This window comes from Scophthalmus maximus, chromosome 18 (genome assembly GCF_022379125.1).
Source record: "Scophthalmus maximus strain ysfricsl-2021 chromosome 18, ASM2237912v1, whole genome shotgun sequence".
In the NCBI taxonomy this organism is placed as follows: Eukaryota; Metazoa; Chordata; class Actinopteri; order Pleuronectiformes; family Scophthalmidae; genus Scophthalmus; species Scophthalmus maximus.
The window spans coordinates 3489314-3504273 of NC_061532.1; the positions used below are offsets into that span (position 1 = coordinate 3489314).

General features: G+C 41.9%; 2 protein-coding genes across 5 annotated transcripts in view; one reads left to right on the forward strand and one right to left on the reverse strand.

Moving 5' to 3' along the window:
• bach2b (BTB and CNC homology 1, basic leucine zipper transcription factor 2b) overlaps positions 1-8310 on the forward strand; it is a 91542-nt gene extending 83232 nt beyond the window's left edge. For all 4 annotated transcript variants that reach the window (XM_035616651.2, XM_035616649.2, XM_035616650.2 and 1 more), the window contains exons 4-5: positions 923-1129; positions 2450-8310. In XM_035616651.2, coding sequence (XP_035472544.2) covers positions 923-1129; positions 2450-2956 — 714 coding nt within the window. In that variant the 3' untranslated portion in view covers positions 2957-8310. The remainder of the gene's footprint in view (positions 1-922; positions 1130-2449) is intronic.
• A 561-nt stretch (positions 8311-8871) lies between these two features.
• gja10b (gap junction protein alpha 10 b) lies at positions 8872-13548 on the reverse strand. Its single transcript, XM_035618403.2, has 2 exons — positions 11900-13548; positions 8872-9975 (listed from the first exon to the last, which is right to left on the reverse strand). Exons 1-2 carry the CDS (start codon positions 13307-13309, stop codon positions 9937-9939), a joined length of 1449 nt encoding a protein of 482 aa, XP_035474296.1. The 5' UTR covers positions 13310-13548; the 3' UTR covers positions 8872-9936.
• Positions 13549-14960: the final 1412 nt, after the last annotated feature.

The following is a 14960-nucleotide window of genomic DNA, read 5'->3' on the forward strand; positions in this document are numbered from 1 at the left end:
ACAAAAATGAAAAAAATATGATTAAAAAATATTCTGTATTTTTTAATGTCACCCACAATGGGAATCCAGGTACGTACCAACTCTGACAGTCGCCCAGGGGTGACATTTGAGCTGTTATGCTGCCGGTGTGGACAACTGCATTGCTGAAACGAACAAGACGAGGACTGGAGAATCACGATTCTCTCCAAAAGGAAATTTGGGAAATTTTGAAATTTTAAAAACGTATATTCATGAGCATGTCACACTTCCAGCCATACCACTCATGACAAACACAAAAATCCTTTGGATGTGGTAAAGGCCACCTAATGCAATTCCTGTACGTTTCAGATTTGTTTTTATAATAACCCTGCATACTCCGACAGAGGTGATTCTATTCCACCGGGGAAATCTGAGAAGAAATACACATGTAAATCTGTAGTCTCAGTTTACTTATCCGTGCCCACAGTTTTACATCTGTGGGCAGGGATTACAAATCCGAGAGCGTGGGTTTGCAGGGCCTGACATCTTTTTCAATGGCTTCGCAAACTTGGCTTTACAAAGGTCTTCAAATCTGCATTTTTTTTTCATTTCCATGTGACTGTATGCTTGCGAATTAAATTTTCTTAAATAAATCAATAATACATTCTCAAATTAATTCATAATTGGGTTTTCTTTTTTAAATGTATTAGTACATGTTTGCCCATTCCAAATGTGCCTGTGTGGATTTATTGCAAACGACATTAGTCAGATTAATAGGTCAAACATTGTCAAACACCATAATTATTACATTGGCATACTTCAGACTCTATACATGATAAAGATGAACTTAATATTTTTTACATTATCTATATCGGAAATGCACATCCACCAAACCTGCTGCTGAGTAATGAAATAAATTGTGTCTGTCTTTTGGATAACGCATGATCTTTTTTTCCTTTTCCAGGTGAAGCTCCCCTTCCCCGTTGATCAAATCACAAATCTTCCACGGAATGATTTCCAAATGTTGGTGAAAATGCACAAACTGACCTCGGAGCAGCTCGAGTTCATCCATGACGTGCGGCGGCGGAGCAAGAACCGCATCGCGGCACAGCGCTGCCGCAAGAGGAAGCTCGACTGCATTATGAACCTGGAGTGCGAGATCAGAAAGCTGGTAAGCTGACCACCAGCACCAACACCACCACCGACTGTGAACTGGCCACTAGCCTAGTCTCTGAATTGTCGTATCAGCCTTGGAAAATGGGACAGCTGTCTGTTAAACGTCCACAAATATTAATAATAACAATAAACCTTTTATCGTAAAGCACCACTCAAACATGAGCAGCGGCACACAGGACTGACGGACAGGCCTGCTCCCACTGTGTGCAGTGAGCAAGAGAGTTACGATGTAAGAGGAGGTGAACAAGTTCTTACCTTATAGCTGATATGTGGTCACCTCATAACATTCTTTATCAAAAAAAAAATTTGTTGATTAGGGCTGTGTTGACCTCTAGTGGCAGGATGTCTGAACTGCAACAATATCTTACATACAGTACATCCTCCAGTCCCATCAAATGACAGCAGCCTCTGGCCTAAAAATAAACAAAATCAAGTCTTATTGACATTGTGACATACACTATATGATAATATTGATTTCATGCACAAAGAAAACATTAAACCTTCCAACATTTTCAGATACTGATACTGCTTTGTATGTATGTGTGAACGTATGTACCTAGGCTGTCTTTGCATAGTGAGATTATAACCACATTTTCAGCATATTGTAATGTTTCTATTATTTTACTCCTTCAATCGCATACAGCAGAGCCTCACGCTGTACAGCAAAACATTGTTCAAAGTCACAGGATTTCATCATAACCTTTAGTGGAAATCCCAAAGGTTGCAAAAAAATGCCGCGCCTGTGGGGTTGACATTGGGGCAAAGATGTATACAATGATGAACAAGATGCCAAAAATATTTCTATTTAGGGAAATATTGCGCGCATGGAAATATATTGTCGAGCCGTCGCGCTTTTCTAGTCTCATCGGCCACTCAAAGCGCTTTGCAGTACAAGTTACCCAGTCATACAGTGCTTTTGTGTACAGCGCTTTTTCTGTCACACATCATTCATGCACTGGAGGCTCAGCCAGTGTGTCTCGCCCAAGGTCACTCAGGCACACAGACTGGTGGAGCCGGGGATCGAACCATAATACTTCTGGTAAGAAGCTCTGCCTAGTGATCCACCGCCACCCAGAAAAGATGATACACAATGTGTATGACACTGTGGAATAGGTGAAAAACCTGAAATCTGCTGAAAGAGAATTTAAAGGAGAAAACGCGATTTTTAAGGCATGTGACTAAATCCGTTGCACCCACGTACACACCGGCATCCAAAATGACTTGTCATTTGCTACCCACCCTAATGCCAAACGCATGCAACTGAAACAAACTGCAACTTTAAAGTAAGTCATGTTCTGTGTGTGCGCGCGCGCAGGTGTGTGAGAAGGAGAAGTTGCTGACAGAGAGGAACCAGCTGAAAGCGTGCATGGGTGAGCTCTGGGAGAACTTCTCCTGCCTGTCCCAGGAGGTGTGCCGGGACGTCCAGCTGAGCCCCGAGCAGGTCCAGTCTCTGCACCACTACTGCCCGGTGCTGCGGCCCGCCAACTCCACCGCCGGCAACAATGCTGCGTGCGAGGCCGAGCCGGCCCGGAGCCCCGCCGCCGCCGCCGCCAACGCCACCAGCATCGACCTCACGGTCCACTCGGGCTCGGCCACGCCGGAACCGAGCTCCCAGGGGTCGCCCGGACCCTCGGAGAGCGAGCCGGACGTGGCCGTCAGGAACGGGGCGGACGGAGATATGAACGGCCAAGACGCCGGCTTGTACACAAAGTCAGGGCTGCCCAGTGAAAAATCCAGCCAGACGGTAACAGTTGATTTTTGCCAGGAAATGACTGAAAAATGTACAACTGACGAGCAGCCGAGGAAGGACTGTGCTCATTAGTGGTGGTCGTCTGTGTTGTATTTGATGTTTATGGGTTTTTTAAATTTTTTTATTATTATTTAATTTTATCCTTCTGACAAACCCTCTGTCGGGGTTGTTGAGATGTCGGCCTCTCCCAGTGTTCACTGAAAAACAAGCTTTTTATGTATTTATGTCTTTTTGTGCTGTTTTTTTTTTGTCTTTTCTTTTCTTTTCTTTTTTTTTCTAGTTTTGAACGGTTGACACTAAAGTTGTCTTAACAGCAGCAATACTGTTCTCCAGGTATTTTTCTCCTTATCACGACAGAGTGGGAACTCCTCACCAAACCTTTTACAACGGTGCTACATTCGGCCCAACAGCAACCTCTGCAGTGGAGACTCTTGTGTTCTTCATGTGTCGCTCATCCCAGCTCACAGTTCAACCTCATCGGACCTAAACAGCAGCTCCCTTCGCTCTCTGTGTACCAACGGCATCTCTGCTTCTGCCTTTCTCTCTCACATTTCCCCTTCTCTTTTTTTCCCACTCTGTCTTTTATCAATCTTCTCTACCTCCTCTCTGTCTCGCCCACTCTCTCTCTCTCTCTCTCTGTAATTTCTTCTCTCACTGTATCTTAGTGGCCCTTTTTGTCACAGCAATTCAAACTCAGGAATAGAAAAAAAATCCTCTGAATGTTCAACCTAATTCATGAAAAATGAGAATACAGTCTCTGTACACGAGGAAGTTACGATGCAGTTAGACTGTAAAATGTTCATATGCAAAAAAAAACAACAACAACAACAACAACAACAACAACAACAAAAAAACGTCTTCAAGAGTCTCACATTTGTATTTCTGTACAGAACTTTGTACAGGCTGCGACCGAAAACATTCCTCCTTTGCCTTCCTCAGCACTGAATTGAAAGGAAAAACGAAAAAGGTTTTTGCAGGTGGTTAAATGACTTATTTTTTATTTCCCACTCATCAGCAATACCATTGTATTTGGGTGTTGTAACAGTGACTGACTTTCAAGTGCTTGTTTGGCAGAAATGTATATAGTCTGGAGCATGACGACTGTAACAGTGATTTTGTACAGGTAGAGGCTTAGATGTTTCTTTTTCACCGGGGTTATATCAAGCACCTTTTTGCTAAGGGAAGGTCTTTGCTTTGCTGTTTCCTGTCCTGCCTAATGAATATTCCCCGTCGTGGTGGGTGTTCTTATACTCAGGAAATCAGCTTGATACACATGTAGACACTCACACAACAGCACATACAGACACAATGCGACGACACACGTGTAGAAATTCTTTCGCCCCATGCATGTATAAAAGTTAGACATTCGAGGTGTCAGTTGTAATGCGCGGCTCAGGCCAGCTCCGCGCCACCTTTGACTCCTCTTTAAATGTGAAAAAAACAAAAAAACAGAGTTTCGCCTTGTGTTTTTTGGAGTAAATCTTATTTCTTATCAGTATTTAGAGATGCTATTTGTGTACACTCTCGCAGACAATGTGTTGGGTTTCTTCGGCGTTGCCGTTCGACAGCGGAAAAGTGCAGCCAGATACTTTTTGTTTTTCTTTTTCTAATTGATCCTGAATAATATTACCTCTTGACAAAAATCTGTTAAATTCGAATTCATTCAGGCACTTTGTTTCTGGCCATGGGGCCATTTAGCACTTCAACGAGGGTCTTTGTCTCAGAAATGTCTGAGACTGGAGCACTTAAATTGGCACTTCAAGAGGAAACATCATGTTGATATGATTATGTGAATATACAGTGAAAAGAAAAATCTCTATGAGGAAGGACGTATCTGAAACTTAAATTACAAGAGGAATCTAATGTTTTTTTTCGTGTGAGAGTGTTCACACCGTATATTTGTATTTCTTTAGGACTCGAATAAGCTAATTCAGAGTTAATTTGACGTGAAAGCAGTGTATGTGTCGTCAGAATGATTAAGCAACAATCATATAAGATTAGTAACATGTTTGCGCTCATTGTGCATTTCTTTGAACATCGACTTTGTGATGTGCGTGCATGCTCGCCTATAGCTGTAAGCCTAGTTAGTTTGTCCAGATTCTGTTGGCCTCGCAAGTTCCCTCTGGAGCGGTCTGCTTTTTAAGATTATATATATATATATATATATATATATATATATATATATATATATAAACAAGCTGAAATATCTCAACTCTCACTGGAGGCTCTGGCTTTCAAGTACAAGCAGGGCCACGCTCTCGTACAAAGGTGGAGTTTAATTGGAATATGAAGGTTTGTTCATTGCTCCCTAAAGCCCCAATCCAAAATGGCGCTCCCGTTAGCTTCATTTCAAATCTTGTGCTAGTGTCACCTCTGGGCTAGCCACCATTCGAACCCTTTTTGTGATTTTAACAATTTTGATCATGCGGGAAAAAAAGACACAGACTATGACGCCTGTAATTCGAAACACTCCAACAAATGGATCCAACGTGTGTAAATGTTGTTAGCTAAAAATGGCGACCTGCAACTTAACCCAGCTAAACCGTGTGTTGTGCGCTTCATGCAACGACTTTGATAAACACCATTTACTTCGCTAAAATCAAAAAAGGGTCTTTATTCTAATTGAAATAGAATTCGATTGTCTAATACTGTATTCTGAGATAAAATAATCATTACTATTTTATCTTAGCGTATGGATAGAAAGCACCATATGCTATTTATAGCAGGTAAAATGTGAGTGCTACGGAGCTAACAATTAGCCGCACCCTCTTTGAACTACAGAAAAAATTGATTTGACTTCTGAAGAATCGACGTGAACGTTTTGTTGCCAAATATATTTTGGACTGTGGCTTTAACGTTTGGATCAAATAAGTTTTATGTTTTACCCCAGATTTTTACTGCTGTAAATGTTAATGTTAGACTGTAAAGCGTTGGCCGAGAATATGATCTCACCCGTGAGACTGTTCTTGTACAGCCGGACAGAGTAACTCTAAGTGTATTTTGTGAACCCGTCTCTCAAAATTGTTAAAGGACTGGTTTCTATTTTGTAACGTACATAGTCCCGCACACGCACGAACACATGCACACACAGTACACACATATTCATATGATACACACACACACAGTACATGCGTGACGGCACAGTCTGGGTACGGAGCAATTGTGATTCTTCGTCGACTGGTGTGGTTTGTTCAGCCCTTTTATGTTTTATTTTTGAACTGTTTTACTGCTTTTCTTTTCATTCTTGTTCTCGTAACTGAAGCCGAACAGTATGTACCCATCTGGACGTTCCACCGGGTTAAAGCCAGAAAAGTTGAAGTGGAGGGATTTTTGTTACAGAAGCTTCTTCTCTGCAAACATTCTCTATTTTTGTGTGCTTCTTCTTTTTTCTTTTTTTCTGCCTGGAGAAAAATGAATTCATGGAGTTTGTGACGTAAAATATTGTAACAAATTCACCACAATGAAGACTTCTGGTTAAGTTCAACGTGACAAACCCCCTTCGAATGGGGAACCAACAGACACCTCCGAATCACACTCTCCTAGCAGAAAAGCTCGCACCATGACCTCTGAGCTCTTTGAGTGTTGCTGCATGCTCCGATACTGTTTCGTGAACCTGCAATACTCCGTCCATCCTCAGCTGCAATGGTGGGCTGAGTCAATGTCAGCAATGTCACCATCTGCATTGTTCTTGTCTGGTTTTACACCCTGGAGACTGGGGATGTCTGTCTCTCGAGATTTTTTCCGCCACTCTAATACGAATGCAAACCAGGAATTTCAATTTGTGGTGCCACCGAAAGATTACGTTCATGTTAAATAAAAAAGTATCTCCTCTGGATACTCCCGTAGCCTTTGGTAGTGGCGGTAGAAACTCAAACAAAACCGAAACTTCCAGTCACCTCCATTGTATTGTGGTGTTGGCAGAAATCTCAAACTCTGGCAAATGGCAGCAAAACTAAGGGCAATAAGTGGGAAAATGGCTGTAACCACAACATTGGCATGCTATCTATCACCCCGTTAGTTGATATGAGGTGATGATAGTAATGTTAGCAATTCACATTAGCTAATTTACACATCCAGCTGGACCAGTCATGTTTGTGTCCACTAGATGATTGTAAGTCTTTTAGTCTCTCTCCTTTGAGCTCAGTTTTGGTTTCCACCAGCTCCTGAGAATGTGGCTCTTGAATTTCCAAATGTGCTGCTATGTTCACCAGCTAGAAGGTAACATTCTCACATTGCATTGTTTACAGACATAAATTGATTAGTGCAACTTTGAAATGATGCAACAGAATGAATTCCAAGTTTGGAAAACACCTCAATTTATTAAATACATTTGATACTTAGATATGAGGAATCCTCCAGGTTACTTTGTGCAGGCCAGACATTCTTTTCGTTCATAGCCATTACAACAGATTGATTCAAGTGGACAATTTTGCTGTTGCAATAACTCTGTAATTTAATGCTCTTAACTTTTTGCTGTGTATTTGTCTTTTTCGTTAAACTTTGTTGTTGTTGTTTTTTTGTTGCTGCTTCTCTGAAACAAACACTGGCTTTTCAACTCCAAAGGTTGTTCTATAAAAGAATATGAACAAAATCATGCCTTTCTCACAGACTGCTCGACTTTACTGAGAAAAGAAATCTGGTACCCTGGTTGAATGCGCAGGCTGAGCTCATTGAAGATAAAATATGAAAATGGAATATGTTTACAAATAGGTGTCATGTCATGTATGATCAATTTTTGCCATGTAAAAATCACTTGGTTCAATTCAACTGGTTCTTGGTGTTGTGTAAAGAGACAAAGAATGAGTTTCCTCACCTTGTCTTTCATCCAACTTTTGGGATGGGTTAGCATTACATGAATACAAGTGCACCTCCGATATTTGCCTTAGAACGTGCAGAGGCCATAGTTCACATTCATGTGAAGTGAGTGTATGCAGGGGCCTGGGCCCCCATCCCTGAGTCACCAGTGCGGACTTTCTCACACTTATCTACCTGTGAAATCCTTCATACCTCTCATAACTGGTCAATGACTGTATCAGCAAACTGCATCAGGTGTTTTTTCTACATGCTTTTTACACAGATTATATGGATTATTGTATTAGTCAATTTTGGTGCATCATTTTTAATGTAATAGCTCTTAAGCTTGTAGTTCAAGTTGTTGTTTTTTTCTTTCATTTTTCTAGATGACTGTTTTGTGTTAATATTGTCAATTCGAAATAGCTGTTATTTGCTTATTCTCTACTAAGAGTTCTTACCTTTATAATTTTTAAATGCTACATGACCCTGATTAATTAAAATGACTTAATAACCATTGTAAATACGGTATTGTGCAAACCCAGTTTTCATTAATTTCAATTGCTAGTGTTATCTAAACGACTTTTTTGTCTAGACACCATTTCTCTTTATGAAATAAAGAAACATGCATATCACAAGTGTTTTAGGATTGTTTTTTTTTTGTCCTGGGTTTTTTTTTTCCAAAAACATGATAAAGTTTTGGTCGGTTCCAATAATTGATTTTTAATTACTTAATTGAATTTAATCTTGGCCGAGTGAAATCGTATATCTTTCAACCAACTGACCACATTGTCTGTAGATTGACTAAATTAATAATTAAAAAAGAGAATAGCATGCTGTAGAAACGAGGGGAACTATACTCTTTCATTTTGACAAAACTTGAAATCCAGTCTTGTGGAGGGGCCCAAAATCAAATTTTATTCAAATGGATAAATCATTTTCAAATAGCTGCATTTGTGTCGTCTTACACAAGATGTGGCACACAGCAGAAATGTACTTCAATCTGGACGGAGACTCCATTGAGATACTGTATTTTGCTGTGGACAGAGACCAATCAGCTGGCTGAGTTGGCCATGTTCATGCCTTACTCAATTCATGCTGCATTCCAGTCCCTCCACAATAAAACAACATGCCACTCGGACAAACAATTCAGTCCTGCTAAAGAGGAAAAATGTGTTTAATAGAAAAAAGAACAGGACACCAGAAACATTTGCAATAACAGCTCAAATTTGTCAGATATATTCATAAACAATATTAGGCGACTCTCAGTCAAAACATGTTCAATTTGAAGAGCCTTTTTTTTCTGCAGGTCATTCAGTATGATAAATCATAAACACTGGTTTGGAGAATTCTTTCATCCTCTCGTGGTCACCAATTGCACAATCTGTAATTACAATCTTCTGTCAAGACTTTTGGCCTCATTTTATGAGCAGTCCCATGTGCCTTGAGAAATTGAGCAAATAGAATTTTGATTCATATTTGATTCATGGTCTCTATAAACTAGAGGCTTGCAAACTGTCGTCTACATAAAAGATGTTGGAGATATCATTGGTATGGAACCTAAAGCAAATTATTAAGCATCTTTAGTCTGTGGAATTGTGTTAGCAAATTTAACCTGAAGCTCCTGCACAATACGTACTGTATTAACATATTGTGAAAATGCCCAGTTGCAGGGCGAGAGACACGATAGTTGCTCAAAGGATGCATATTATGCTTTTTCAGATTTTACCCTTTCCTCTAGTGTTTTATAATGTTACATGTTAAATCTCCTCACGGCTCCTGAAGCTCCTGAAACACCTTAATAGTAATCCAGCCAATACATCTGTAAGATCGTGATATCACAATGTTACAAAGTGCATAACACACGCATTGCGGTCAGTCTGGCATGCCCCAAATAAAGCCAGGTAGAGCAAGAGTGGAGTGGAGGCCAACACTTCCTTCTTGTTATGGTTGACCAAGTCACAGCAGAGTGGGCCAGCTGGCCAATCAGAGCAGACTGTGCTTTATCGGGAGGGATGCCTTAAAGAGACAGAAGCTAAAACCAAGCATTGAGGCTGGGAAGATGAGCTACAGGAATGGACAGTCTGAGGAAACTGATGCTTTTTCTGAACATTAGAGCATGTAAACCCTTTTAAGTAATAACCCAAATTATAATTATGAATGTGAATATGAGCATAATATGTCTCCTTTAATGATCAGGGTCAGTCTATCCCTTCTTTAAACTTATCCTCTGGCTTGGTCCCAGGATGAAAATTTGCCGTTTACTTCTTCATGATTGAAGACAACTCTAGAATCATGCTCTGAAAGAAAGAAAGAAGGAAAAAAAGTGTGAGAGACAAAAACCCATTTCTCACATACACATCAGAGGCTTCAACGGAAACACTGCATATTCAATTTGTATGTGGGGTGACGACGTCCCTTGTTGAACTGCCTTGTGGTTTTGCTGCTTCACTTGGCTTGCACGGCTTGTGGTAGAAGAAAAGAAAGCTTACGTTTTTAGAGCAGCAGCACAGGCACCAGCCAATCAAATGGTGTTTTAACAAATTGCAGGCACTGCAATGCTTCATAAATAATGTTACATATTCTCAGCTTCCTAGCTTCTTCAGGGCTTTAAGTGGGGACAGTTTCTCTGCTTGAAATGTATTGGCTTGGGGGTGGAACATGTTTATAAGCACAACTGATACAAATAACAAACAATAATATTTTTTTACGGCAAAAATTTGTGCAGACAAACAAAAAGGCGGGTATGATTGTAAGCTTCAAATATTGCCTAGCCTGCTGTAGGCAACAAGTGACGACTTTTTGCTTGTAAGATGTCACGTCATTGTGGGAACTGTTGTGTTTCTCAGTAATATTTTGAGTTCTCAATATCACTATGTAAAGTGCCTCGAGATAATGTATGTTGGGATTTAACGCTAATCAAATAATATTGAATTCAATTGAATGGACTCATGTCATGACCCGTCTCCAAACGACACAAACACCAAATTGATTCCTCACAGGAACAGTCAACCAGTGAGGGCAGAGGATGTACAACATTTTAAATGCCTGAATAGGAACAAATTAAGACAATAATACACATTGTTTGTATGTTTTTCACAATGTCATAGGTGATAATTATTCAGCTTTCTTCCTTTAATAACTGAATGATTTGTTTTCAATGTGATGAGTTTTCCATACTGCATTCAAATCAAATCACAACAGATTTAATAAATGTAGAGATTTACTATGTGCTGGTTTAGTCTAGCAACATAAGGGCACCATAAATGATTTATAATAAATGCTAAGTGCTGTAGTTAGTTTCCATGAGGAGACATTGAGGCAGCTTTTCCATTTTTCAGATGGGGATGTGCCGTCCATTCCAAATGGAAAAATCAATCAACATGGGAGCAGAGCTCATACCATCACTGAAACAAGCTGATGGCAGCCATATGGATAACAATGTGTCATTGTATTCACTTAATGGCTATGTTTAAAATTTGCCAAGCATTTTCAATCTTCCAAAAAACAAAGACAGCTTTTCAGAATGATTAAAGGGCCAATGAGTAGGATTTAGTGGAATCTAGCAGGCAAGTTGCATATCACAACTAACTGAATACCCGTCGCCTCATCCCCTCAGGCCCTCAGGCAACGTAAAAATTGTGAAACGCCTGTGTTTTTTGTTTTTTTTTGCTATGGGCTACTGTAACCCAGCAATGCAACATGGCTCCTTGGAAGAGGACCCGATCCTGACATAAAGGGCAAAGAAAACACAGTGATTCTTAGTTTCAAGGAGTCATACACTAACGAAAAACATCATTATGATTATTATTTTCCATTTCTGCCAATAGATCCCCTTAAATCATATACACCTCAAGTGCCTACAGTATGCTTCTCAGGTTTTTCCCCTTCCTGGGTTTACAGCTGATTGGGACGTCTCTCTGTGTGGGCCGTGACATTTCCAACACACACTCTAAGTGGTTGGTCAATCCCAAATGAGTGGGCCAGTTGACCAATCAGAGCAGACTGGGCTTTTTAGGATGCGGGGCCAAAAGCTTAACTGGTGAAAGAAGAAAAGAGGGTGAAAAGAAGGGGTTGTGTGCCATGCGCGACGAATAATGCATATTTGTATATATGACCCCATATCAAACCAATGAAGCTGTACATGGCCAAGATATGGGCACTTTAAAGTGACTACACTGCTTCCAGATAAAACATGACTGCGTGATCATTGTCTGTTCTTACCATGGACATCCTCCTCCCACTGGATGGAGGCGGCGGGGTCACCATGGGACTCTCGCCCTGGTTGAGGTGCTGGGCCTCGAGATCTGTAACGCTGTGCGAGTTGGCGCTGTCGGATGTGGCCAGCATGCCTTCTGACATTCCTCTGGACATAAAACTGCACTTCCTGGCTGTGGGGTAGTGGTCGCTCTCCGGGGAATCACTCGTGTCACTGAACTCCCTGCAAGCGCTCACCCTGCTCTGCTTCCTCTGCGTGGTCTTCAGGGCTGCTGGGATCTCCATGTGGCTGGCCATGAGTGTGGCCCGAGGGCCTGCGTACTGCGGCTGGCCCGAGCCGCGGCGTCCGTTCGACTCATCACTGCTACACGAGGGTTTGCAGCTCTCCAGGGTGTAGCGCCGCTCCAACGCCCCCAGTTGCTGCAGGACCTGGATGTCGGCTTGGCTCGGCAGGTACATCTGTGCAGGGTGCTGCTGGGAACTGTTGGACTGCTCCAGATTCTGAGAGGCCCCTGGGGGTAAATTCAAAGGCAGAGTCTCCCTGACAGCATCGGAGACACCAGAGCAGGTCATCTGTGTGAGCTGCATCATCCTCTGCGGTGAGGAGTTGGTGAACACGCAAACGTGCTGCACCACGGAGTTTTTCTTTGACCTGCACACACTTTCATCATCCCCATATTTGTATCCGTACAAGCCTTGTTTGATCTTCTTCACCCCTAGATGGAAAATCTCCAGGAGGTTGAGGAATAGAGACACTCCAGCGATAACCAGCATGAAGACCATGAAAATGTTTTTCTCTGTTGGTCGGGACACAAAACAGTCAACGCTGTTGGGGCAAGGCAACCTCTCGCATTTGTACAGAGGCGAAAGCCCGATGCCGTACAGAGCACACTGTCCTATAATAAAACCCACCTCCACCACAGATCTAGTCAAGATATGGAAAACATATGTGCGCAGCAAGGAGCCTCTGAGGGGAGCTTTCCTTACTTTCTTCTGTTCATCAAGTTTCCTGAGCTCTCGCTCGATTCTCTTATGGTCCTCCTGGATGGGGTCTCTCCCCTCCAGCTCGGCTTTCAGGCAGGCTTTTTTCCTGTGCCTCTCTTTCTCAAGGGTCCTCAAACGGTATAAGGCATGGCCCATGTAGACCAGGGACGGGGAGGACACGAAGATGATCTGAAGGACCCAGTAGCGGATGAGGGAGATGGGGAAAGCGTGGTCGTAGCAGACATTCTTGCAGCCCGGTTGCTCTGTGTTGCAAACAAACTCACTCTGCTCGTCGTCCCAGACGTCCTCCGCTGCAACACCGAGCACAAGCATCCGGAAAATGAAGAGGATGGTGAGCCAGATCTTCCCCACGATGGTGGAATGGATGTGGACCTCTTCTAAAATGCTCCCTAATAAGTTCCAGTCCCCCATCTTCTGTCACATTATTCTCAGCTGTCGGTGCATAAAGAAAAGTAGTTTAGTAGTCGGTCCCTCAAATGGGAGGTCAAAATGCGATAAAAAGGTTTTACTTACATGCTTTCTAGGGTCCTTGTCTCGTGTGCTTCAGCGTGAAGCCATCATAAAAGAGCAGATTCATTTGTTGGACAGTGGGACTCAACTGTCATCCCCTTGAAGACAGGCAAGACCCCTCTGTGCAGTGTTGCTGACACTGTTTCAATGCTGTGGCAAACTAGGACTCCAGTTTGAAGTGATTGATCCACCACATGTCCCTATAATGCCCCGAGGTTAGCTCCAGCCTGCAACTTTTAACAGGACACAACACAAAGAGCACAAACTGAAATGTCAATACACCGCCATGGACAATGTTTTCAACTGTATTGCTTATGACTCACCCAACATTACCAGACGTATGTGGACACCAGTGTACAAACCAAACGTTTACACATACAGAAATGTGTTTCTCCCCCCAGTTTGGTGTAGGAGAAATGAACTGGCCAGCATGGGGCTCTGACCTCAACACCATCCAACACCTCTGGATGAACGGTGATGGTGATGGAGAAATGCTTTCTCACTGTCCAGTCTCACCGCTCTCATAGGTTTTCTGTCAGGGGTCTTTAACTCAATAACTCATACGACGAACTATGTCGTATGTGTAGAATACAACCAAATCGATCGTTTCCTAAATTAGCGCCTGATAATACTTTTCACCTCAGAGTATTGTGGAGTTTTATTTTATTCACCAATGCCTGGTTCTTTGACCTTTTAAAGGCAAAGGTAAGGGCAAGGGTTAGGGTTACCTGGCAGATAATCTGCATGATTACTTTACAGAATATATGCAAATCCATTGGAATACAGGGACTTGACGGACTTACCAGGTCTTTGGTTACTTCTACCTCTGACCTCTAGCTGCCGTGTACATAACAGCCACTAGAGGACTGCGGTCTTTAAAACGACCACATAGGTCGTAATACGCTGCTTGAAGAAAACAACCTACCGTTTTTTGGGTGGAGGACAGTCTCCTTTAATTCCCCTGACTTCCTTTACAATGTCTCTGTGAGAAATGTTTCTTTTTGCGGCAATGAAGTTAAATTTAGGGAAGATTTATTTGTTTATCAACTTCATACCAATCTGTCTGTTTTGACTTTGCCTTTTGAGAGAGTGAATTCAATGAATATGTTTGTCAAAAGGACGACTGAGAACTCTTTAGCTGCAGATGAGGGGAGGCCGATGCTTCCTGTGTCAAAGTGGCCCAAATTCCCTCTTGTCTGTTTTTCACTCTCCAGGATAATGGAGAACAGTTTTGTGAACCATTTCAGTTTTCACCACTTATTGTCTGTGGTTTTTTTTGGTCTGCTTCTCCTTTTTGTGGCCTGTACGAATAAATTGTTTCTATTTTTATAAAATCAAAACAACCCTAAGTTTATTTTCAGAACGGCAGCCGGGCCGACAGAGTAATACATCTATTGATCTGTTTTCCTATAGCTGCCAGTAGTGACCACTTCATGACCTTCTTTAATAATAAAAGTCCAATCCTATATAGAGAGAAGAATTCCTCACCATCGGTCCTCGACCGGCATATATTAATCCTCAAACACAGCAACCTTATACAAATTTAGCCTGT